General features: G+C 41.1%; 1 protein-coding gene across 5 annotated transcripts in view; it reads right to left on the bottom strand.

The window, feature by feature from the left end:
• ldlrad4a (low density lipoprotein receptor class A domain containing 4a) overlaps positions 1–23863 on the bottom strand; it is a 241127-nt gene that overhangs the window by 125536 nt on the left and 91728 nt on the right. For 4 of the 5 annotated variants that reach the window (XM_043687710.1, XM_043687708.1, XM_043687711.1 and 1 more), the window contains exon 3: positions 17417–17813. In XM_043687710.1, the coding sequence (XP_043543645.1) occupies positions 17417–17456 (40 nt within the window). In that variant the 5' untranslated portion in view covers positions 17457–17813. The remainder of the gene's footprint in view (positions 1–17416; positions 17814–23863) is intronic. The other variant, XM_043687712.1, reaches the window with a different exon arrangement.

The following is a 23863-nucleotide window of genomic DNA, read 5'->3' as shown; positions in this document are numbered from 1 at the left end:
GACACTCAATTGTTGCTCCTTGAACAAGCTCCACATATCAATTGTGCCCTTGCCTTGAAGCCTACTTTTCCAAGCCACGCATCCTAAGTCGTGCCTCACCGCATCATAATTTCCCTGCCCCCAGCTATAACTCTTGCCCTGCAGTGCACACTTATCCCTCTCCATCACTAGAGTAAAAGTCACCAAATTGGTCACTGTCCCAGTGCACACTTATCCCTCTCCATCACTAGAGTAAAAGTCACCAAATTGTGGTCACTGTCCCCAAAGTGCTCACCTACCTCCAATTCTAACACCTGGCCTGGTTCGTTACCCAGAACCAAATCCAGTATGGCCTCACCTCTTGTTGGCCTGTCTACATAATTGACACATAACTACATAACTGTCTACTTAATTGACATTCTCTTCAAAAAGATGAGTTCTATATTCATTCATTGACTACAAATTTGTTGCTACTCAAAAAGAAAGCAGTTCGTTTGTTCCCAGCAGCAAATGCAGAATTCTTGTTTGTTAATTCTTTGCTTCTCCTGTTGTGCAATAAAAGTTAACATTTTCAACCACATGAAGGCTTTCCTGCATGTGATGCGTCAATGTTCAAGAATGAGATGATTTCAGGCTATGCTGGACATTAGAAAAAGTGTAGCAGTCCCTTAGATAGGGCTCTAATATAGTATGATTCGAAGGCTGATAAAGTGTATTTTGATTCTTATTGCTACCATTACAATGACAGTTGATCAAAAAGACAAAGTAAATCAGCAATCCATTTCTGACTATAAGCTTACATTTGCAATGAAGTGTCACCCATGCTACTTTGCTGCCCTCAGAAGCTTTTTTTTTCCACTCTCCTCCTACTATGAACACTGTGAAGGACAGTTCCTGACTGACACTGCTTGACCTGTGCACAGCTGAGATTTCCCAGGATCCCATTAGTTATAGAATTATACAGCACGGAAACAGACACTTTGGTCCAACCAGTCCATGCCGAACATAATCCCAAACTAGACCAGTCTCACCTGCCTGTTCCTGGCCAATAACCTTCCAAACCTTTCCTATTCATGTACTTATCCAAATGTCTTTTAAACGTTGTAACTGTATCCACATTCACCAGTTCAGGTAGTTCCACACATGAACCACCCTCCATATAAAATATTTGCCCTTCATGACCTTTTTTAAGATCTATCTTCTCACCTTAAAAATGTGCCCCCTAGTCTTGAAATCGCCCATCCTAGGGAAAAGACAACTACAATTAACTCTATTTATACCCCTCATTATTTCAAAAACTTCTGTAAGGCCATCTCTCAACCTTCTATGCTCCAGTTAAAAAAGTCCCAGAATTTCTTTATAACTCAAACCTTCCATACAAGGCAACATCTTGGTAAATCTCTTTTGAACCCTCTCCAGCTTAATAGTATCCTTCCTATAACTGGGTGATGAGAAATTGGTCATACTGTTTCAGAAGAGGCCTCACCAATGTCCTGTACAACTTCAACATGACTTTTCAACTCATATACTCAAGGACTGAGCAATGAAGCAAGTGAGCCAAATGTCTTTTTTAAACAACCTGTCTATATATGACACAAATTTCAAAGAATTATCTGCATGGCATTCATCCATGAGTACTTTTTAAAAGTGGTTTCATCGGATTTTGCATTGCTGCTGGATCAGCATTTGTTGACCCTCCCATATCACCTTTGAAATGAATGGCTTGCTAGGCCATTTCAAAGGGCTATTAAGAATCAATCGCATTGTGATGACAGAGGTAGCATGGTCACAGTTTGACCAATTTTTATTTAACCAGATTTTTATTGAATTCAAATTTCACCATCTGCCATTATGACATTTGAACCCATGATCCCAGAACATTAGTCAGGGATGCTCCGTTATTTATCCAGTAACAATATCACTTAGACAACACCTCTCCTATTTCTACACTCCCCTACTTCTGCTGTTAATGAGTGCATGATAGCACAAGTGGAGCCCATGGAGGTGTGGTGCATACTTAATGCGGTAAGCAGATACATGATATTGAAATAACTCCACAGAGGCTGGTATCTCATCACCAAGTCACCCTTTATTTACATATGAACAGTCTTTGACTTTAGCACTGCCTCATTCAGAATCAGGTATCAGGGTGTCAGTATCTCTGATACTTAGCCTTTTCATTTTTTTATTAACCAGTTCAAATTATAACCAAATAGTAAACATGAACAGCCGTATTCAAGAAACAAAAATTTACAGGTGAAAGGGGCGGCAAAGCCAGACTCCAAACCCCACCATACAAACAGTTCGCAGGGAAATGGGGACAAACCTCACCTTACATTATCAAGAAGAAACGGTGAACGCGATCATATACATACAGTCCGATAAACCAAACAATAAAACAGTGCAAAAAACACAGACACCCCGGCAACCCAGGAAACCACCCGTCCCTCTCACCTACTCAGCTTTTGTTTTTTGTCAGCCAGGGCTCTCTGACTGGACCAAATTAAAAGGGCTTGTGCCTGAAACATCGATTCTCCTGCTCCTCGAATGCTATCTGGCCTGCTGTGTTTTTCCAGCACCACATTTTTCAACTCTGGACCAAATTAACAGCCCCAATCAGTGAATTCATATTCTATGAGGTTCAGCTGGCTGACCTTGTTACAATCTTTATAATCCTCCTTCTTTGGGTTCATAGACAGAGACCAGCCCTTTCTCTTGGAGAGCTTTCTATGGTGTTTTAGCAACAGCTCAGGTTCCTCTGACTTGATGTCTGATAAGCACAGTGTGTAATGCAAAGGGCTCACCTCCTGTGCCAGGATTACAACGGCAGAATTGTACTCTCTTCTTCCGTCAGCAAAGAAGTCAAGGTGACTACCTCCATCATGTCCACCTCTAATTCAGAGGACTCGATGACACTTGACGGAGAAGGTGAATCCACGAGTTCCGACAGCATTTCTCACTGTTCTGAGGGGCAGAGTACATTTTGCTCCCAAACTGTTTGCAAATTCGCAGCTTACCTATGATTCACATACTTGTTCAAGACATTGCACCTTCCTGAACTTTATAAATCACTGGTCCTGACCTCATATCAACCATGCCTCTTACCCATGTGAGGCCATTTCGTCCAATGTATCAAACTGTTTCTTGCTTGGCAAAATCTTATGTCGGGCAATGGATTCCTGATACAGGTTCATCCTTACCTCCAGAAAGGTCAGAGTGAATCTTGTGTGCAGCCTCGGAGATGACGATATAAAAATTGTGCACATCTTTTGCAATACATAGTCTTCCGGAAATGTTGGTCACGGATAACGGGCCATTGTTTACCAGCAGGGAATTTGAATATTTCCAGCTCAAATGGGATTCGACATATGAGGACAGCTCCATCCCACCCATCACCCAATGTCGTGGCAGAAACAGCAGTCTAAATTTTGAAGGCTGGCTGAAGAAACAGTCCTGCTAGATACCAAGCTGTCACGGTTCTTATTTGATTATAGGACCACCCCACTTGTAACTACAGGGAATCATTCCTGAAGAAGGGCTTATGCCCGAAACGTCGATTCTCCTGTTCCCTGGATGCTGCCTGACCTGCTGCGCTTTTCCAGCAACACATTTTCAGCTCCCATTAAAATATATCATTCTAGTTGTGCCAGACCATTGGTATCCCCCATTTAATAACAGTTGTTTCAGTTTAAAAGGACTGGATCATTGTGTCCAAAGTCTAATATTGTCAGCTGTGACTGGGAGCACGTCCAGAAAATTTAATACCATTACAGACTCTTCCATTGCGAATACCGCCAGCTAATGAAAGGCATTCGTCACTTGGCCTCCAGATGGGTGTTTTAATTTATAATTAAATTATAAACTCTTCGTATCAGAGCCTACCGCTGAATTTGGCCCAAAGCTGAGTGGTACTGTCTTGTCCTCTTTAAGGACCAAGTAGGGGTTTGTGGTCTGTGATTATTACAAATTTTCATCCAAGGTATAGTTGGAACTTCCTGACTCCAAATGTGCCTGTCAATTCTGCATTTTCTATCTGAGTGTACATATGCTTTGTATTAGTCAAAGTCCTGGATGCATAAACTATTGGGTGTTCCTCTCCATTGGGCCACCAATGAGTTAATACCACCTGATACCATATGGGAAGGCACTGCAGGTAAATATAGCTTTCTTGGCATTATAGTGTGTCGGCACCTACGAGGATGAGTGTTGTCTCTTAATTGAAAGCTACAGCTTGTTTATGTGACCATTTACAAAGCTGACCCTTTTTAAGGAGTTGTTGCAAGGTGCCAGGATGGATACCAGCTTATGTATGAACTTTCCATAATAATTTACCAGCCCAAGAAATGACCTCAGTGCCTGGTCAGACATGGGAGCTCAGGCATCTATGATCACCCTCACTTTATCTTCCAACGCATATAACCCAGTGTTGTTGACTACGTAACCCAAATAAGTCATTTTGGAGGCCTGGAACACATATTTTTGCATTTTCAGGCATATGCTTGCCTTGGAAAAATGGGATTTAGGACTATATCCAAGTTTTATAAGTGTTCGTTATTAGTTTTCCCTGTTATCAGTACATTACTATAAATGCAAGGTGCTGCATTTTGGGAAAGCAAATCTTAGCAGGACTTACACATTTAATGGTAAGGTCCTAGGGAGTGTTGCTGAACAATGAGACCTTGGAGTGCCGGTTCATAGCTCCTTGAAAGTGGAGTTGCAGGTAGAAAGGATAGTGAAGAAGGCGTTTGGTATGCTCTCCTTTATTGGTCAGAGTATTGAGTACAGGAGTTGGGAGGTCATGTTGCTGCTGTACAAGACGTTGGTTAGGCCACTGTTGGAATATTGTGTGCAATTCTGGTCTCCTTCCTATCAGAAAGATGTTGTGAAACTTGAAAGGGTTCAGAAAAGATTTACAAGGATGTTGCCAGGGTTGGAGGATCTGAGCTACAGGGAGAGGCTGAACAGGCTGGGGCTGTTTTCCCTGGAGCGTCGGAGGCTGAGGGGTGACCTTTTGAGGTTTACAAAAATTATGAGGGGCATGGATAGGATAAATGCCTTTTCCCTGGGACTAGATTGGGTTGGGATATCTGGTTGGCATGGACGGGTCTGTTTCCATGCTGTACATCTCTATGACTAGGTAAATGACAACCTGAGGTAGACCTTGCAAAATGTTCTCTATTGTCTGCTGAAAAATTGAACAAGTTGATGATACCTCGTATGGCAGTTTCTTATATTAGTACAAGCCCTCATGGATACTAATTGTAGCATACTTCTGGGAACCCTAGTCTAAACACAATTGCATGTAAGTGTTGCTCATGGCCAGCTTCGTGAAAGGCAGGCCCCCTGCTAGCTTTGTACATAAATCCCAAAGGGATTGGGTATTTATCCAGCTGCTAAAAATGGTTTGTATAAAATTCCTGATGAAGGGCTTTTGCCCAAAATGTCGATTTTCCCGCCCCTCAGATGCTGCCTGACCTGCTGTGTTTTTCCAGCACCACTCCAATCTTGATTCAAAATCAGTACAACTAATGCAGCCCATTCTGCGAATTAGAGTGGTTTGATGATTCCCTCACTTTCCAGCCTTCTGATTTCTGCCTCTACTTTTGCCCATAATGCAAATGGCACTGGGCAGGCTGTTGTAGAATTGTGGAAATGCTTCCTTATCAACATGCAAGATAGTCTTGACACCTCAAATAGTCCCTAGACCTTCCTGAAAAATGTATGGGTATTTACTTAAGACTTTACTCAGGCTGCTATTGTCCAATTGAAAAGTGTTGAGCCAATCTTTCTCAACCAATTTTGCCCTATCAAACTTGGACACAAGCCTTTACTACAATCAGTGGTAACTGAACCAGCTGCTTTGCCTAAGAGACCAAAACTGAGGTTGTACCCTTAAACTGTAAAGGTTGCCTGGGTATAGGTTCTCAGCCTAGCTGAGATCTTGTGCAAAGTTAGGGGCTGGAACCCAGTGCGAATTTTATTAGAAACTGGTTCTGCAATCACCGATAGTGCTGCACCAGTAATGACCTCCATTACAATTGCATAACCATTTAACCAGACGGTTATCTTGATTGGTTCTGATTTTGATGTTACTAAGCGATTCAACTGTTCCAAACCACATATAGGCGGAATTTCCAAGGTATGAACTATCCTGGATACCAGCCTGTTCTTAATTTAGTTTTAGTAGGACTCCTGCTGTCTCGATGCCACAAACCGGCAACAACTACAATGGCTTGCTGGCCAGGATCCTGACTTTTAACCATTTGGCCAAGGTTTGGCTTTGTTTTGGGGTTTTGCTGTGAGTGAACCTAGAGTCCCTCTGTTTAGGGTAAGTCCAGAGTGAGGCTATCACTTGCATTCAAGTGGTGTTCCGCAAGCTCAGTTGGACGAGTGAGAACATAGAATGTTACAGTGCAGTACAGACCCTTTGGCCCTCAATGTTGCGTTGACCTGTGAAACCAATCTAAAGCCCATCCAACCTACACTATTTCATTATCATGCGTATGTTTATCCAATGACCATTTAAATTCCCTTAACGTTGGCAAGTCCACTACTGTTGCAGGCAGGGCATTTCACGCCCCTACTACTCTTTGATTAAAGAACATACCTCTGATACCTATCCTATAGCTTTAAATTGAGGGGTGATATATATTTCCCCTCCTGCTAGCCATCACCATCTGAGGAAAAAGGTTCTCACTGTCCACCCCATCTGACCCTCTGATCATCTTGTATGCCTCTATTAAGTGACCTCTCAACCTTCTTCCCTCAAGTCCCTCAGCTTTTCCTCATAAGACCTTCCCTCCATACCAGGCAACATCCTAGTAAATCACTTCTGAACTCTTTCCAAAGCTTCCACATTCTTCCTATAATGTAGTGACCAGAACTGTATGCAATACTCCAAATACGGCCACACCAGAGTTTTGTACAGCTGCAGCATGATCTCATGACTCTGAAGCTCAATCCCTCTATCAGTAAAAGCTAATACGACATTTGCCTTCTTAACAACCCTATCAACTTGGATGGCAATTTACGGAGATCTTTCTGGATACAGAAATCTCTCTGCTCATCCATACTGCCAAGAATCTTATCATTAGCCCAGTACCCAAATTCCTGTTGCTCCTTCCAAAGTGAATCACCTCACACATTTCTGCGTTAAACTCCATTTACCACCCCTTAGCCCAGCTCTGCAGCTTATCTATGTCCCTCTGTAACCTGCAACATCCTTCCACACCGTCTACAACTCCACCGACTTTAGTGTCATCCTCAAATTTACTAACTCATCATTCTACACCCTCAGCCAGGTCAGTTATAAAAATGATGAAGTGGACCCAAAACAGATCCTTGCAGTGCACGACTAGTAACTGAACTCCAGGATAAACATTTCCCATCAACCACCACCTTCTGTCTTCTTACAGCTAGCCAATTTCTGATTCAAACCACTAAATCACCCTCAATCCCATGGCTCCATACTTCTGCAAAAGCCTACTGTGGGGAATCTTTTCAAACATTTTAATGAAATCCATATACACCACAGCAATTTCTTTACCCTCATCCACTCTGTTTGGTCACCTTCTCAACGAACTCAATCATGTTTTTGAGGCATGACCTACCCTTCATAAAACTGTGTTGACTATCCCTAATCAAATTATTTATTTTCACACTTTCCAGAATTGCTAACACCTCCTCCTTATGAACCCTAATCCCGTCTGGTCTAATAGCATATATCTCAGTATTCTCCTCGACAGCATTGTCTTTTCCCTGTGTGAATACTGATGGAAAATATTCATCTAGCTCCTCTCCTGTCTCTTCGGACTCCACGCACAACTTCCCACTACTGTCTTTGACTGGCCCTAATCTTACCCTAGTCATTCTTTTACTCCTGACATACCAATAGAAAGCTATAGGGGTTTCCTTGATTCTACCTGCCAAAGACTTCTTATGTCCCCTCGTGGCTCTTCTTAGCTCTTTCTTTAGATCTTTTTGGCTAACTTGTAACTCTCATGTGCCCTAACCTCCTTCTTCCTCTTGACAAGAAATTCAACTTCTTTAGTAAACAGGTGAGGGTGTCCACTCCCATCGGAAAATGCTGCAACTCATACACTCCACTTGCTGCATTTTCCAATGATAAAGCCAGTTGTAATGTCTGTTTGAAGTCCAGCTTGGCTTCAGCGAGAAAGTGTTTTTGCATAGTTACATCATAGGTAGTTCTTCTATAATACGAAGGTTGCATTGTTGTGCAACCCCACTACTCATTGGGGTAGTATGGTGGCTCAGTGGTTAACACTGCTGCCTCACAGCACCAGGGACCCAGGTTTAATTCCAGATTGCAGTTTCTTCCCATGTCTGCATAGGTTTGCTCCCAAAGTCCAAAGATGTGCAGGTTAGGTCAATTAGCCAAGCTAAGTTGCTTGTAGTGTCCAAGGATGTGTAGGTTGGGTGGATTGGCCATGGGAAATCTGGGTGGGATGCTCTTCAGAGTCGGTGTGGGCTAGTTGGGCTGAATGGCCTGTTCCACACTATCGGGATTCTATGATGATTAACCACATTCATAGGCTTCTGCCAGTCGTCTTAATCTATTTAAAAATCTCGATATGAATTTCCCTGGTTCTTGAATTGCCAAGTAAATGCGATAGCATCTCAAAATTAAAGGCGGTTTAGGATTGTAATATTCCTTAACTATGTCCATCAATTCTTGAAAGGTTTTAATATCTTGTACCTCAGGGAAAGTTAGGCTCCTAATGACAGAAAAAGCTGCAGCTCCACAGGCTGTCAGAAGAATTACTCATTGATTTTCTTTTTTCAAAATGTTATTTGCCAGGAAAAAATGACACATTTTTCCATATACTAAGCCCCATCCTCAACAGCAGGATTGTACAACTCAAACTTCCCATCAAACACCAAACAGTGTAAGAAATGCTTTTCAGCAACTCAATGACGATTGTTGCAAGCAAGTTTCTTCAGGATCATGCTTTACTCTAGTTGTTACTGAAATAACTCCCGAGGCCAGTATCCCATCACCCTTTATTTACATATGAATAGTCCTTGACGTTAGTACTGCCTCATTCAGAGTCAAGTACAAGAGTGTCAGCATCTCTCGCACTCACCCTTTTCTTTTATTTTTCTTAATTTCCTGTTTATTCTTCTATTATTAAACAATACAGTTTACAAAACAATTAACAGGAAAACAGCAATTTTACAAGGGAGAGGAGCAGCAAAGCCAGGTCCCACACCCTACCATTCAACCAATTTTTAGGGAAATGAGAACAAACTTCAAACCCCAGTTTACTCATCTTTTTTCTATGCCAGCCAGGGTTCTCTGATTGGACCAGGTTAACAACCCTAATCAGAGAATTTATATTCTATGAGGTCCAGCTCTCTGACCTCATTGCAATCACTACAGACATAACTTGCAGGTCACAGAAAGAAATTCTCCATGATACTCTTCAAAGTTGACAATTCGCCATTTTTTTTGTTCACTTGTGAGACCTGGGCATCGGTGGCTGGCCAACATTTATTGTCTGTACCTAGTTGCCCTGGAGAAGATGCGGGTGAGCTGACTTCTTGAACTGCTGAAGATAGACCCACAATGCCATTAGGGAGAGAATTCAGGACAAAATTCAGATAATTATTCTGTCTAATATGAGATAAACAACATAAGCAACATATGAGATGCACAAAGAAAAATGTACAAATTTGAAAAAATGTCTTAACAGAGTCTAAGCTTTGATTGAAGTTGAAGTCAAGTGTTAGTAAGCTTCACATGGTCAGGAGAGAGATCACATCCGAGTGAGGCGCCATCCGAATGAATGCGTATTTCAGGAATTGTCGAGCAGCATAGGAATTCATTGTAAGGGTTTTTTGTTCATAGTTTGTAAAGCTTGTAAGGTTTGTAACAGGTCAAATTGGAGCCCAAGATCAGGGGCCCAACACACAGCAAAGAATTAAATTACAGGAAAACCACAATGCAAACTCACTGGGAAGTGGAGTCTCAGAAGAGCCTGTGAGAGAGACAAGAGAGAGTGAGAGAAAGTGAGTGAGTGAGAGAGTGAGTGAGAGAGGGAGAGTGAGAGTGAGTGAGAGTGAGAGAGAGAGAGTGGGAGAGAGAGAGTGGGAGAGAGAGAGACGGAGAGAGAGAAACGGAGAGAGAGAGAAAGAAATCTGATTTGGTGAGTATTGGATAACGTTAAGGTGAGTAATTTATTCCTAGCTTCTCCTTTATAGTTGTTAAGGATCACAAATTGCAGGAAACCTGGACACCATGAATGCTCCTCCTGCAAATGTGGAAAATTAAAAAAATTTCCAGAGCTAAGGTTGGCCACATATGCAGGAAGTTTATTTAGCTCCAGTCCTTGATTGATCACATAGAGATGTACAGCTCAGAAGCAGGCCCTTTGGTCCAACTCAACCTTGCTGACCAGGTCTCCCAAACTTAACTAGTCCCATTTGCCTGTGCCTGGTCCATATCCCACCAAATCTTTCCTATTCATGTGCCTGTCCAAATGTCTTTTAAATATTGTAACTGTACCTGCATCTACCACTTCAGCTGGTAAATCATTCTATAGGAAGATTGCCCCTCAGGTCTCTTCTGAATCTTTCCGCTCTCACCGTAAAAGTATGCCTTCTATTTCTCTACCCTAGGGAAAATACCTTTGCTATTTACCTTATCCATGTCTCTCATGATTTTATAAACCTCTGTAAGGTCATCTCTCAACCTCCTTTGCTCCAGGGAAAGAAGTTCCACCCCATCCAACCTCTCCTTATAACTCAAACCTTCTAGTCCCAGTAACGTCCTTGTAAATCTTTTCTGCACTCTTACCAATTTAATAATATCCTTCCTGTAGCAGCACAACCAGAATTGCAGACAGTATTCCAAAAGTCGCTTCACCAATGTCCTGTACAGCCTCAAGATGATATCCCAACTCCTGTACTCAATACTCTGACCAATGAAGGCAAGCATGCCAAATGCCTTCCTCACCACCCTGTGATGCTATTTTCAAGGAACTATATACCGAACTCTTAGGTCTCTTTGTTTGACCACACTCCCCAGGGCTCTACCATTAATTGTGCTAGTCCTGCCCTGATTTCTCTTACCAAAATGCAACACTTTGCATTTATCTAAATTAAACTCTACCTGCCACTCCTCAGTCCAGCTGATCAAAATCCCATGGTGTCATCTGCAAACTTATGAACTATTCTTCCTATATTCTCATCCAAATCATTTATATAAATGACAAGTAACAGTGATCCTAGCACTGCTAGTCACAGACCTCCTGTCCAAAAAACAACACTTGACCACCAACTTCTGTCTCCTACTATCAAGCCAATTTTGTAACCAATTCGCTAGCTCTCCCTGGATCTCATTCATCTAATTCTACTAACTAATCTAGGGAACCTTGTCCTAGGCCTTGCTAAAACTTCTACCACTCTGCCCTCATCTACCTTCTTCGTTACGCCCTCAAAAAGATCTCAATCAAGTTTGTGTGACATGATTTTCCATGCACAAAGCCCATATTGACTATCCCTAATGAGTCCTTGCCTCTCCCATATGCATGTAAACCCTGTCTCTCAGAAACCCCTCCAATAATTACCCACATCAGACGCACCAGTCTATAATTTCTGGGCTTTTCCTTGCAGCCTTTCTTAAATAAAGGCACAACATTAGCAACTCTCCAGTCTTCCAGCACCTCACCAGTGGCTACAGATGATACAAATATCTCTGCTGGTGGCCTGCAATTTCTTCCTTAACTTCCCACAATTTCCTGGGATACACATGATTTGGTCTCAGGAATCTATCCACCTTTATGTGTTTTAAGATCGACAGTACCTCCTCTTTTATAATGTGGACTATTTTCAAGACATTACAATTTAATTCCCCAAATTGCCTAGCTTGCACATCTTGCGCCACCATAAAAACCAATGTGAAATATTTATTTAGTTGCTCACCCATTTCCTGAGGTTCCACACAGGCATGGCCTCATTGATCTTTAAGGGGCCCTAATCTTTCTCTAGTTACACTTTTGACCTTAATATATTCGTAGAATCTCTTTGGATTCTCTTTAACCTCATTTGCAAAGGCAATCTCAATTTTTGCCCTTCTGATTTCCCTCTCAAGTGTGTTCCTACTCCCCTTGTACTCAAGGAATTCACATGATCCTAGCTGTTTATACCTGGTATAGGCCTCCTTCTTTTCCTTGGCGAGAACCTCACACTGGAGCATCGGTGATGTTGAGGACATCACAAATACTACGTTTACCAAACTGAGCACGCCACTAATAAGGGATATACAGGCAGAAAAGCATTCGGGGGTGACCACCAGGTAGACTAGTAAGCATAAGCAGGTAGAGCAAGGCTTCCCTGTGGTCCCTCCTCTCAAGCAGATATACTGGGTTGGGGGGTGGGGGGGGGGGTGTTGACCTCTCATGGAAAACCAGCAGCAGCCAAGTTTGTGGCTCTATCGTTGGCTCTGCTGCATAGCAGGGGATATGGGACTCGATGTGCAGTTCTGTCTGCAAACAAGACTTTTAAATGTATATTGCCTCCCTGGTGTTAGGATCAGAGATGTCTCAGAATGTCTGCTAGACTCAGAATATGGCAAAAGGAAGATAGGTGAACGCGTGGCTCAGGAGATGGTGTAGGAAGAAGAGCTTTAGATTTTTGGATCATTGGACACTTTCTGGGGAAGGTGGGACTGGTGCAAGCTGGATAGATCACACCTGAGCCAGAATAAGTCCAACATCTTTGCTGGGAGGTTTGTTTGTACAGTTGGAGAGGTTTTAAACTAACTTAGCAGGGGATGGGGCACAGAGTAGATGTAAAATCAAGAACAAGGTTCAGTCAGATACAGAAGGAATACTAGGATAGTCGAACAGGCAGAGAAGACATGGGCATGAACAGGCATAAAGGAGAACTGGAAAGCTAAATTATATTTATTTTAATGCAAAGAGCCTGACTGGTAAGGTGGATGCACTTAGAGCATTATCAACACATGGGAATTTGATATAATTGTGATCACTGAGACATGGTTAAAGAAAGAGCAGGACTGGCAGCTCAACATTCCAGGGTAGAGATGAGGGCATGGGAGAATGACATAGAAGGCTCTTCAAATGAGGTCATCTAAGTAGATGTTTTAAAATAGAAAAGCTATCATTTTGCTGGATATTTACTACAGCATTCCAACAGTCAGAGGGAGATAAAGGAGCAAATATGTAGATAAATCACAAAAGGATGTGAGAGGAGTAGGCTTGTAGTAGGAGAAATTTCAACTTTAGTCTCATGAATTAAGATCACCTTAGTCTGAAAGGATTAGGCAGAGTGGAATTTTTCCACTGCACTCAGGAGAGTTTTCCGTGCCTATAAGATCATCCTACAAGAGATGGGGAATTCTAGGGAGTGAAGCCAGTCAAGTGGTTGTCAGTGGGAAAACACTTTGGGGATAGTGACCATAACTGGAAGTTTCAAAGTCATTATGGAAATGGTTAAGAATAGTTCTAGAAATTAAGTGTCTAAATTGAGGGAAGGCCAATTTCAATATCATTGACAGAATCTGGCAAACATAGATTGGGAGCAGCTACTTACAGGCAAGTCTACATTTAGAAAGTGAGGGTCTTTTAGAATATTGAGAGCTCAGGGCCAGCTTGCACATCTAAGTCTAAAGGGCAAGGGTAGCAAGGCTAGGGAACCTTAGATGTCAAGGTATATCAAGAGTTTGATACAGAAAATGAAGAAAGCATTTGTTAGGTGTGCAGCATTAAAAACAGAAGAGGTCTTTCAGAAGTATACTCTTTAGGGTGCTGAAAAAAGAAATTAGGAGAATAAAGAGGGATTGCAAAATATCTTTTACAGGTAGAATTAGGTCTATTGCCACATGAGTGCAATGGAAAGGTTTACAAAGTCGCCACTTACAGCGCCATCTTAGCTATAAAGGTATCCAGGTACAATACCTTAGGAATAGATTAGAAAAAAAATCAAAGAAATAAAAAGATCAGCATTACAGTCCTTCGAGCAGACTGTGCTGGACCTTGCCTCCAGCCCAAGTCGAATTCAATCTGATTCTATACAATGGATGCAGCCCACTCCGGGCTCCAAGCTCCACCGCAAACAATGACCCATTGAGCACTGAGCACAGCCGCAGCCAATAACCCATATGTCTGACTGTGGGCCCACCGCAGACGCACTCCAGTCACCAAGCTCCACTGTAGCTGACAGCCCATTGAGATCCCATGTGAGTCTACCGCAACCCCACTCTGGAGACCAAACTGCGTGCAGCTGAGGGCCCACCAAGCTCCCAGGTCCAGGCTCCAGGCCTACCGAAGCCAAGATTTCTTGATCCGGGTATAGTCACCGCTCCTGCTAACAACCCTCTGACACCGCTCCGGCTTCCGCATGTCAAGAGATGAGAGAAAATAAAAGATAAAGAAAAAAACAGAAAAGAGGAGAGAGAAGGAAGGGTTAGGCCAGCCTGGAGCATATGCGTTTAGGAACCTTAATATTCCCTCTACCATGCCAGTGTCACCATCTTGAAGTAATTATGCGTACAGTGTAGCTCCTGACAGCTGGAAGTTGGCAGTGAGATGCTGACTGAGAAGGGCTGCCTTCTGAAACATTTAAGGCCTTTGATGTTGAATCTTCAATGACTCTTAGCCTGGATTTCAGTAGGCATGAACTGATATATCTCAGAGATTGCAACATGAAAGTCGGTAAGAGCATGAAACTCTGGAAGGGTTTGATAGACAAACAAGGAATGCAAACTCCATTGGAGTCCTCTTCCAGATGAAATTTCACAGAAAACCCCAAAGCATTTTATAAGTATATTAAGAGCAAGGGGATGATCAGGGCAAGAATGGGGTCTAATAGACACCAAAGAGGCAATTTGTGTGTGGAGTCAGAGGATATTGGTGAGGTATAAAATGAATATTTATCATCTGTATTCACAAAGGAGAAAATTATAGCTGGATATTTCAGTTGGCATGATAAGGTTCTACAGCATGTTAAGATTAATAAAGAGGAGATAAAAGATATGTCCAGCAGGCATAAAGGTGCATAAATCCCCTGGGCGTGATGAGATGTATCCCAGGCTGTTGTGAGAGGCAAGGTAGAAGATTGCTAGGACCCTGGCAGAGATACTTAATACTTTGCTGGCCACAGGTAAAGTGCCAGATGGTTAGAGGACAACTCATGTGGTTCCTTTGTTTAAGAAGGGCAGCAAGGTTAGGCTGAGTAATTATAGACCACTTAGTCTGATGTCAGGGAAATTATTTGAAAAAAATGTGAGGGATGGGATTAACCAACACCTGGAAATGCAGGGATTGATCAGGGAGAGTCAGCACAGATTTGTTGGATGGAGATTCAATCTGAACTAATGTAAATGAGTTTTTCTTTGCAAAGGTGACTAAATATATTGATGAGGGTAGTGCAGTTGATTTGGTTTACATGGACTTCGATAAGGACTTTAACAAAGTCCCACATGGAAGGTTGGTCCAAAAGGCAATAGCCAATGGGATTCAAGGCAAATTGTCAACCTGGATTCAAAATTGGTTTGCAAATAGAAAGCAAAGACTGATGGTGGAGGTTTCTTTTTGTGATTGGAAACATGTGACTAGTGGTGTGCCACAAGGTTTGGTGCCAAGATCCTTGCTATTTGTTCAGTATGTTAACAACTTGCATGTGAATATACAAAGTACATTTAGTCGGTTTGCAGATGACATAAAAATTGGTAATATTATTGACAGTGAGAAGGATAGTCTCAGGCTACAGTTTCATGTTGACCTGCTGGTAAACTGGGCAGAGCAATAGTAGATGGAATTTGATCCTGATAAGTGTGAGGTGATGCATTTTGAGAGGTCTAATAAGGGAAGAATGTACACAATGAATGGTAGATCTCTAGGGAGTACTTGGGAATAAAGAGACCTTGGGGTACAATTCCACAGGCACCTGAAGGTGTCAGCACAAGCAGACAGAGCGGTGATAAAGGTAAATAGGATGCTTGCCATCATTAGCCAGAATATAGAATACAGGAGTAATGTAGTTGAAATAAGTCCACAAAGGCTAGTATTCCATCACTAATCACCCTTTATTTACACGTGGAGAGTCCTTGACACTGATCCAGCTCCCTTATAGTCAACTCTCAGCAAACAGGATGTCTGACACTCCTGTTTATATCTGCCAGCCGGGGCTCCCTGACTGAACCAAATTTATAGCCTTAATCAGTGAACTCATTCTATGAGGTCCATCTGGCTGACCTCATTATAATCACTACAAAGGTCTTGTCGCAATTTTATAAAGTTTTGGTTAGGAAACAATACCGTGTGCATTTCTGGCTGCCACATGGTCATAACGACGTTGTTGCACTGGATAGGGTACAGAGGAGATTCACAAGGATGTTGCCTAGGATGGAATGTCTCAGTTATGTGGAGTGACTGGATATCCAGTCTGACTAATGTAATTTAGTTTTTGTTTTGAAAAGGCAACTAATTATATTGATAAGGGTAGTGCAGTTGATTTAGTTTACATGGACTTTGTTAAAGACTTTGACAAAGTCCCACATGGAAGGCTGGTCCAAAAGGTAATAGCCTATGGGATTTATGGCAATTGACAAAATTGGCTTGCAAATAGAAAGCAAAGACTGATGGTGGACATTTTGTTTTCACTGGAGCAGAGGAGGCAGAGCATGAATCTGATTGAGGTATATAAAATTATGAGAGGCATAGATAGTGTAGATCATGAGAATCTTCTTCCCATGGCAGTCATGTCAAAGACCAGACAATATTGGTTTAGGGGTGATCAGAGGAAAAATGTTTTCACCCAGAGGGTGGTAGAAATATGGAACGCACTGCCTAAAAGGATGTAGAGACAAATACTCTCAACATTTAAAAAGCATCTGGATGAGCACTTAAAATGCCAGGGTTTAGTAGACTACAGACCAGGTTCAGTTAAGTGGGATTAGTACAGTTTGATGTTCATTGATCAACACAGACATGTTGGGCTATAATGCGTGTTTTTATGCTGTATGACTCTCTGACAAGCAGAGATCTATCAACTCTCATACTTATGAATGTGATCTCATACAGAGGTATTATTTTAATTACAAACATTTCAAGTACTTACAAATGGCTACTTTTTACTATCCCGCATGGTTTTCCAACTTGCAAACTACTCAACTTGCAAACCCATTTGCAATCTGAGAAGGGTTGTACATATTCTAAAAGTTATTATGCAATCAGTTGCTACCACCTTTTTGGTCATAACATTCCATCTCAAAGCAATGTGCTGCTGAAAAAAGTTCTCATCTTCATTCTGCTCATCAGCCAATTACCTTAATCCATGTTTGTTGGTTATTGATCCATTTGTCGTGGCAATTTTCTCTTAATTTGCTCAAACATATTTTTGTAGAGTTTCTATGAGTAATCTCTACTGTAATAGACATTATCAAAACACTTACCTTTTAAAGCATTTGTGGATTGAAGATCAGCTTCCTGCATACTGTTTTCCAAGCAAAGCTTGCAATGTCAACTTCAACTTAACCTCACTGAGCGATTTCGAACAGAAAGTAGCCAGGACATCTCCATTGCTGATCTTGACAGTCCATTTCTAATTGCGGTGCATTTCATCTGCGGATAAACAATCTCTAAAAGCAGTTGTGCAAACAAAATTTGATGTTCCAAACCGACAAAGTATTAGCCACCAAGCCACAAAACTGTTGCCATTGTAAACTTGAAGGTAACAGCAGAAAGAGGAACCAACTCCACTGTTGTCTTTTTGAAAATGTAGTTATAATCTTCTCCGGGATTTAGTCACAAACATTTTCAATTCCCATTCTATGGCACTTCATGCATGTTCTGAAACATTAAAAACCAGAGAAAATTATGTTTTTATGAGCTACAGTTATTATGTTAGTAGGTTTGACTAAGAGGGACATGCTTCAAGGAAAGCTAGTTCATATTGAAAGTATTCAAATATAAAATGAAAAAAATTCAACAATTCTCAAAACAAAGTTGTTCTGTTGACTTTGAAATGCAAAAAAAAATTAAATTTCATAAACATGTATCATTGAAAAAAAAATGAGATTCATGCCTTAACAATCATGTTTACCAAGTATTTTCCAGTTTAGAGCTTTTGGTAAAAAAAATGCAATATGGAAATCCAATTTGCATCACAAAATAAAGAATGTTTTAATTTACCACCTAAATTACTACGAAGGTGAAAGTGCTAGGAACGGCTTCTGTAGCAAGACGTTTGCACCAAAACAGAAGCAACGAGAAAGATAGTCATTTAACAGAGATAGTTATTTAAAGGAGAGTAAAAGTTTAGTAAATCTATCAGTCTAGATGTGGTGAAATTATACATAACATACATAAATAAAAGATGTTTACCCATAGTATTGGTTACTAAACTAGACAGCTCAATTAGGTCATTTGTAGACAACAGAAAGTGAATGCAGTCACAAAGACTGATTCATAATCTATCCTAGGCTAGAAGAGTACATTGATAGAGCTGGTACTGCATCATTCTTATCCAAAATTGATCTGTTAAAAGGATATTTGCAAGTACCATTGACAATAAGGTCTAAGGAAATTTCCACTTTTGACATACCTAATAGGTTGTACCAATGGCGGGTTACACCATTTGGATTTAAGAATGTATCAGGCACATTTCAATGATTAATGAGTAGAGTTATAGCTAAAAAAGCTAATTATGTTGTTTATTTGGATGGCATTGTAGTACATAGCACAATACGGACAGAACACAGTTAGAAAACTTGTTTTCTCAATTACAGTCAGCCAGATTAGTGTTAAACCTAATAAAAAGTGAATCTTCAAAAGTCAAGGTGAGGTACTTAGGACATGTCAAAGGATAAGGTCAAGTGTCACCCAGAACAGTAAAAGCTTTAATTGATTTCCCCATTCACGGAACAAAGCGAGAGATAACAAGGATCTTGGGAATATATAGATTTTATTGAAAACTTGTATCTAACATTAATACCATACCATTGACTAATTTGCTGTGTACAGAGACAAAGATGGTGCAGTCAATAGAATGCCAGGTAACCTTTGAAAAGCTAAAAGCAATTTTAATGAATGGACATGTATTAACTGCACCTAACTTTAGCAAACCATTTAAATTGGCAGTAGACACTAGCAATTTGGGGATTAGAGTAGTTCTCTTACAGAGGCTAGAAGGGAGAAGCCCCAACTTATTTCTCCAAGTTGAACCAACATCAAAGGAAATATTCAGCAATAGAAGAGAAGGCATTGGTGGTGTCAGAAGTTCTCTGACTCTTTGAAGTTTATGTTTGACATTGAAACTGTGAAGCCTTGTTTTTTACTGACAGGAATATGTTAACTTTTCTATAAAAGTTAAGAACTCAGGTTCCAAAATTATTCAGATTGAGCTTAGATCTTTAGCTATTTAACAAAAAATTTACATATTTCCACAAAAGAAAATGTAATTACTGATGTGTTAGCCCAAATATAAACTGCTGTGAATTTAAGAACATGACCAAGTTGAAACGTGATTAAGAATCCGGTGGGAGGAAGATGAATGTCTGTGTGTTTTGTTTGTCGTTTAAGTCTTTCTAACCTTATCACTTTCTAAAATGACATTTCATGTTCTGAGAGTGGAGGCACATTAGAACCTCCAGTCATTTTTCTATTTTGTTTTTGGTTTGGAGCTGTGAACTGACTGTTGAGAGCTGAAAAGTGAACTTTGGACTGTAAGCTTTTGTTTGCTCTGTTCTTTTGAAATAAGCAGCAGCATACAGTCCAAAGATCACTTATGTTTTTTTGTTTGAGAGGTAAGGTGTGAAATTAATTGCAGATTCGTTCTTAATAAAAGAGCTCCATAAACACTCCAGACAGGCCTTACGTTCAAATAGATGGCAGATATTTATTTGAATGATAACAGGACATCATAGAAAGATGATCACTCTAGCAAGGAGAATCCAAAGTTTGAACTGTTTTTTGGACTGTGCGTTTGGGGAATAATATGAATGCTACAACATGAAGATTTGCCTAACATCCCACCATCAGCTATTAGAAGTTCAGAGAATAGAAACTAAGTAACTGAATCTTCATTCAAATTGAAGATGATGATATAATAGCCATTACTGAGAAGTGGCTGCAGGATGGTTGGGATTGAGAACTAAATAAATTAGGTTGTAAGGTTTACAGGATGGACAGGAAAAAGGCAGAGGAGGTGAAGTACCCTTATTGATTAGAAACAAAATTATTTCAATGGCAAGGAAACATATAATGAGGGGAAAGCATTCAGTGGAGACTGCATGGGGGCAGGGAGAACTGAGGAATAGTGAAGGCCCTAAAACTGTAATAAATGTTATGTACAGACACCCTGGTAGCAGCTCTGAAATGCTTGATTGAATAAATGTACCAATTAGGCAGGTGTGTAGCAAAACCAGAGTCATATTAATTTGGGGCTTTTAACTTTTTTTAATAGACTTTTTATTGAAAATTTAACATATTTTTACAAGTTTACAAATAAAAAAACCCCAAGTATAAACACTGATATACAATTAAATCTTAAATAAATAATAACCAAAATCTATCAAACAGAAAAAAAGAGATACCGAGGAAAAAAACAAAACTCAACTAACTACTAATCTAACCTACAACTAACCAGAGTGTATAATTAAGTCTCTTACATTATTCAGGGAAAAACATCGACGGATAACACAAACATTGAGTAGTGAGATACATGCTCGGAATGTGTTAACATCAATTCATAACAAAACCCTTATTCCTGCGTGATTCCTCTCTCAAGGGGCCCTGGACTAGACAGGTTCGCCATCTCAGTTAAAGAAAAGCCCTTGTTAGGATGACCGAAATATCTGTATTTGTGTAATTCAAGAAGGGCTGCCATATTTTACAGAATAATTCGGTCTTTTGGTGCGCCATATTTGTAAGGAAGTCAAGGGGAATATGTTCCATGATTATTCTGTGCCAATTCGAAAGTCCAGGGGGGCCCTCAGCCAGTTTACCAAAATATTTTTCCTTGCACAGAAAGAGAGAATAGAAAATAATCTCTTCCCATGCATAAACAGGGAGGGTAAATTCGAAAAGCCCAAAAGGAGAGATACTGGATCCACTCTAATTTCCGTTCCTAAGATTTCTGTAAGAGCACTTGCTACTTTAGTCCAATATCTACGGATCTTATGATAGGTCCATAAGCAATGTACAAGAGTACCCACCTCTATTTTACATTTGGGACACATTGGAGATGCTCCTGCCTTAAATTTTGCCAATCGATCCGGTGCTATATGGGCCCTATGAAGTATCTTCAACTGAATGGCCGGAGTTCTGTTGCAGATGGAGATTTTTCTGGCATTTTCCCAAATGTCATTCCACATTTCTATAGAGATTTCCAGTCCCAAATCCTGATCCCATGTTTTAAGCAGATTGTCCATATCTCCCGATACTTCATCATGTAATAAATGATAAATAGTGCTGACCGAAGATACCCCCATTGGCCATAACATTCTACGTTCTCTATCTGATTTATAAAGACTATCTAATAGCGTAGTCTTCTTCTGTATGTAATCTCGAATTTGGAAGTATCGAAAGAGATCACCATTAGGTAATCCAAATTTCTGATGCAGCTATACAAAATACATCAGGACCCCTTCTTTAAACACATCCCCTAAACAGGAGATACCCCTGGATCTCCAGAATTAGGAAGGGATGAGACTGAAGACAAGATGACCCAGGAAAATACAGAGGAAAATCTACAGAGGAGAATCGACAAAGCTGGCTGGCTTTGAAGCGTTTTTTCTGTAAATCTTAAATCATGTTTTTTTTAAATCAGACCAGTATTGTAAAGGGGGAGGTAAAAGATAGGTTTAAGAGAAAGGAGTTGTAACTAGCTGTTCTTTTAATGTTCTGTGTTGGACTTAAAGAATAAAACTGTTAATTTTTACTTCACATAGAATATTACAGTGCAGTATAGGCCCTTCGGCCCTCAACATTGTGCCGACCCATGAAACCAATCTGAAGCCCATCTAAACTACACTATTCCATTCTCGTCCATATGCCTATTCAATGACCATTTAAATGCCCTTAAAGTTGGCAAGTCTATGACCGTTGCAGACAGTGCATTCCATGCCCCTTCTACTCTGAGTAAACAAACTGCCTCTGACATCTGTTCTATATCTATCACCCCTCAATTTAAAGCTATGTTCCTTCGTGCTAGCCACCACCATCTGAGGAAAAAGACACTCACTGTCCAACCTATCTAACCCTCTGATTATCTTATGTCTCAGTTCAGTCAACTCTCAATCTTCGTCTCTCTAACGAAAACAGCCTCAAGTCCCTCAGCCTTTTCTTGTAAGACCTTCCCTCCATACCAGGCAATTACCATCCTAGTAAATCTCCTCTGAACCCTTTCCAAAGCTTCCACATCCTTCCTATAATACGGTGGCCAAAACTGTACGCAATACTCCAGGTGTGGCCACACCAGAGCTTTGTACAGCTGCAGCATGACCTCATAGTTCCGAAACTCAATCCCTCTACCAATAAAAGCTATCACATTGTATGCCTTCTTAACAGCCGTATCAACCTGGGTGGCATCTTTCAAGGATCTAGTACCTGGATACTGAGATCTCTCTGCTCATCTACACTACCAAGCACAGTTTTGAGATTCACGTGATTGAAATCTGTTGCAACAATAAACAGGGCGAAAGTGAGGATTGCAGATGCTAGAGATTAGAGTCGAGTGTGTGCTGCTGGAAAAGCACAGCAGGTCAGGCAGCATTCGAGGAGCAGGAAAATCGACATTTCGGGCAAAACCCCTTCATCAGAGATTCCCGATGAAGGGGTTTTTCCCAAAATGTCAATTGTCCTGTTCCTGGGATGCTGCCTGACCTGCTGTGCTTTTCCAGCAGCACACACTCGACTCTAATCTCCAGCATCTGCAATCCTCACTTTCGCCCTGTTTATTTTGCAACAGATTTCAATCAGGTGAATCTCAAAACTGTGCTCCCTAAATTACATCAGTATGTGGACTTTGCAAGGAGAGGGGAGAACATGCTGGTTCTGGTTTATACAAACATCCTCAACGCATGTAGGGCAGAGTTCCGCCCCCACCGAGGAGCAGGAAAATCGACATTTCGGGCAAAACCCCTTCATCAGAGATTCCCAATGAAGGGCTTTTGCCCAAAATGTCAATTGTCCTGCTCCTGGGATGCTGCCTGACCTGCTATGCTTTTCCAGCACCACATTCTCGACAGTAACAATAAACAGTCCATCAGGGGGTGTGTTCTACAGTCTGCTAATAGCCCCATAAGTTCACAGAGTGCCTCCTTAGCATTAGTACTGGGAAGAATATACACGCTAAGGACAGCGGTGAATTCCCGTGGCAAATAAAATGGTCTGCATCGAACAGTCAGAAACTTCACCAGTGATGAGCAGTAACTGGAGACTAGCATGGAGTCTTTCTACCATTTCGTGTTGACGTAGACGCACAGACACCCACCCTGAACCTTACTGCACAGAGTTGTATTTCCATTGACACAAAATAAGGCGAGCCTGTCTGGCTGGATGGCGGTGTCTGGAATTCTGTCACTAAGCCATGTTTCCAAGAAATCAAGGGTGCAGCAGTCTCAGAACTCACGCTGAGATGCCTGCCATAGTCGGATGCAGTTCAGTTTATTCTCCAGGGAGCAGACATTGGAAAGCAGAATGGACAGTAGAGCTAGCTGGCTATGGTTATTTTTTAGCCTGGCACGAGCTCCTAAAGGTGAAAGGTTAGAAAACTGAAACTAAAATCAATGGATGGTTCAAAGTTTGTGCGAAGATTTGTAGCTCGGGTGCTCGTTGTTGTGGTTCTGTTCGCCGAGCTGGAAGTTTTTGTTGCAAACGTTTCGTCCCCTGGCGAGGCG

This window comes from Chiloscyllium plagiosum, chromosome 4, assembly GCF_004010195.1.
Source record: "Chiloscyllium plagiosum isolate BGI_BamShark_2017 chromosome 4, ASM401019v2, whole genome shotgun sequence".
In the NCBI taxonomy this organism is placed as follows: Eukaryota; Metazoa; Chordata; class Chondrichthyes; order Orectolobiformes; family Hemiscylliidae; genus Chiloscyllium; species Chiloscyllium plagiosum.
Note: the sequence above shows the minus strand (reverse complement) of the source record. Positions and strands in the feature narration are given on the sequence as shown.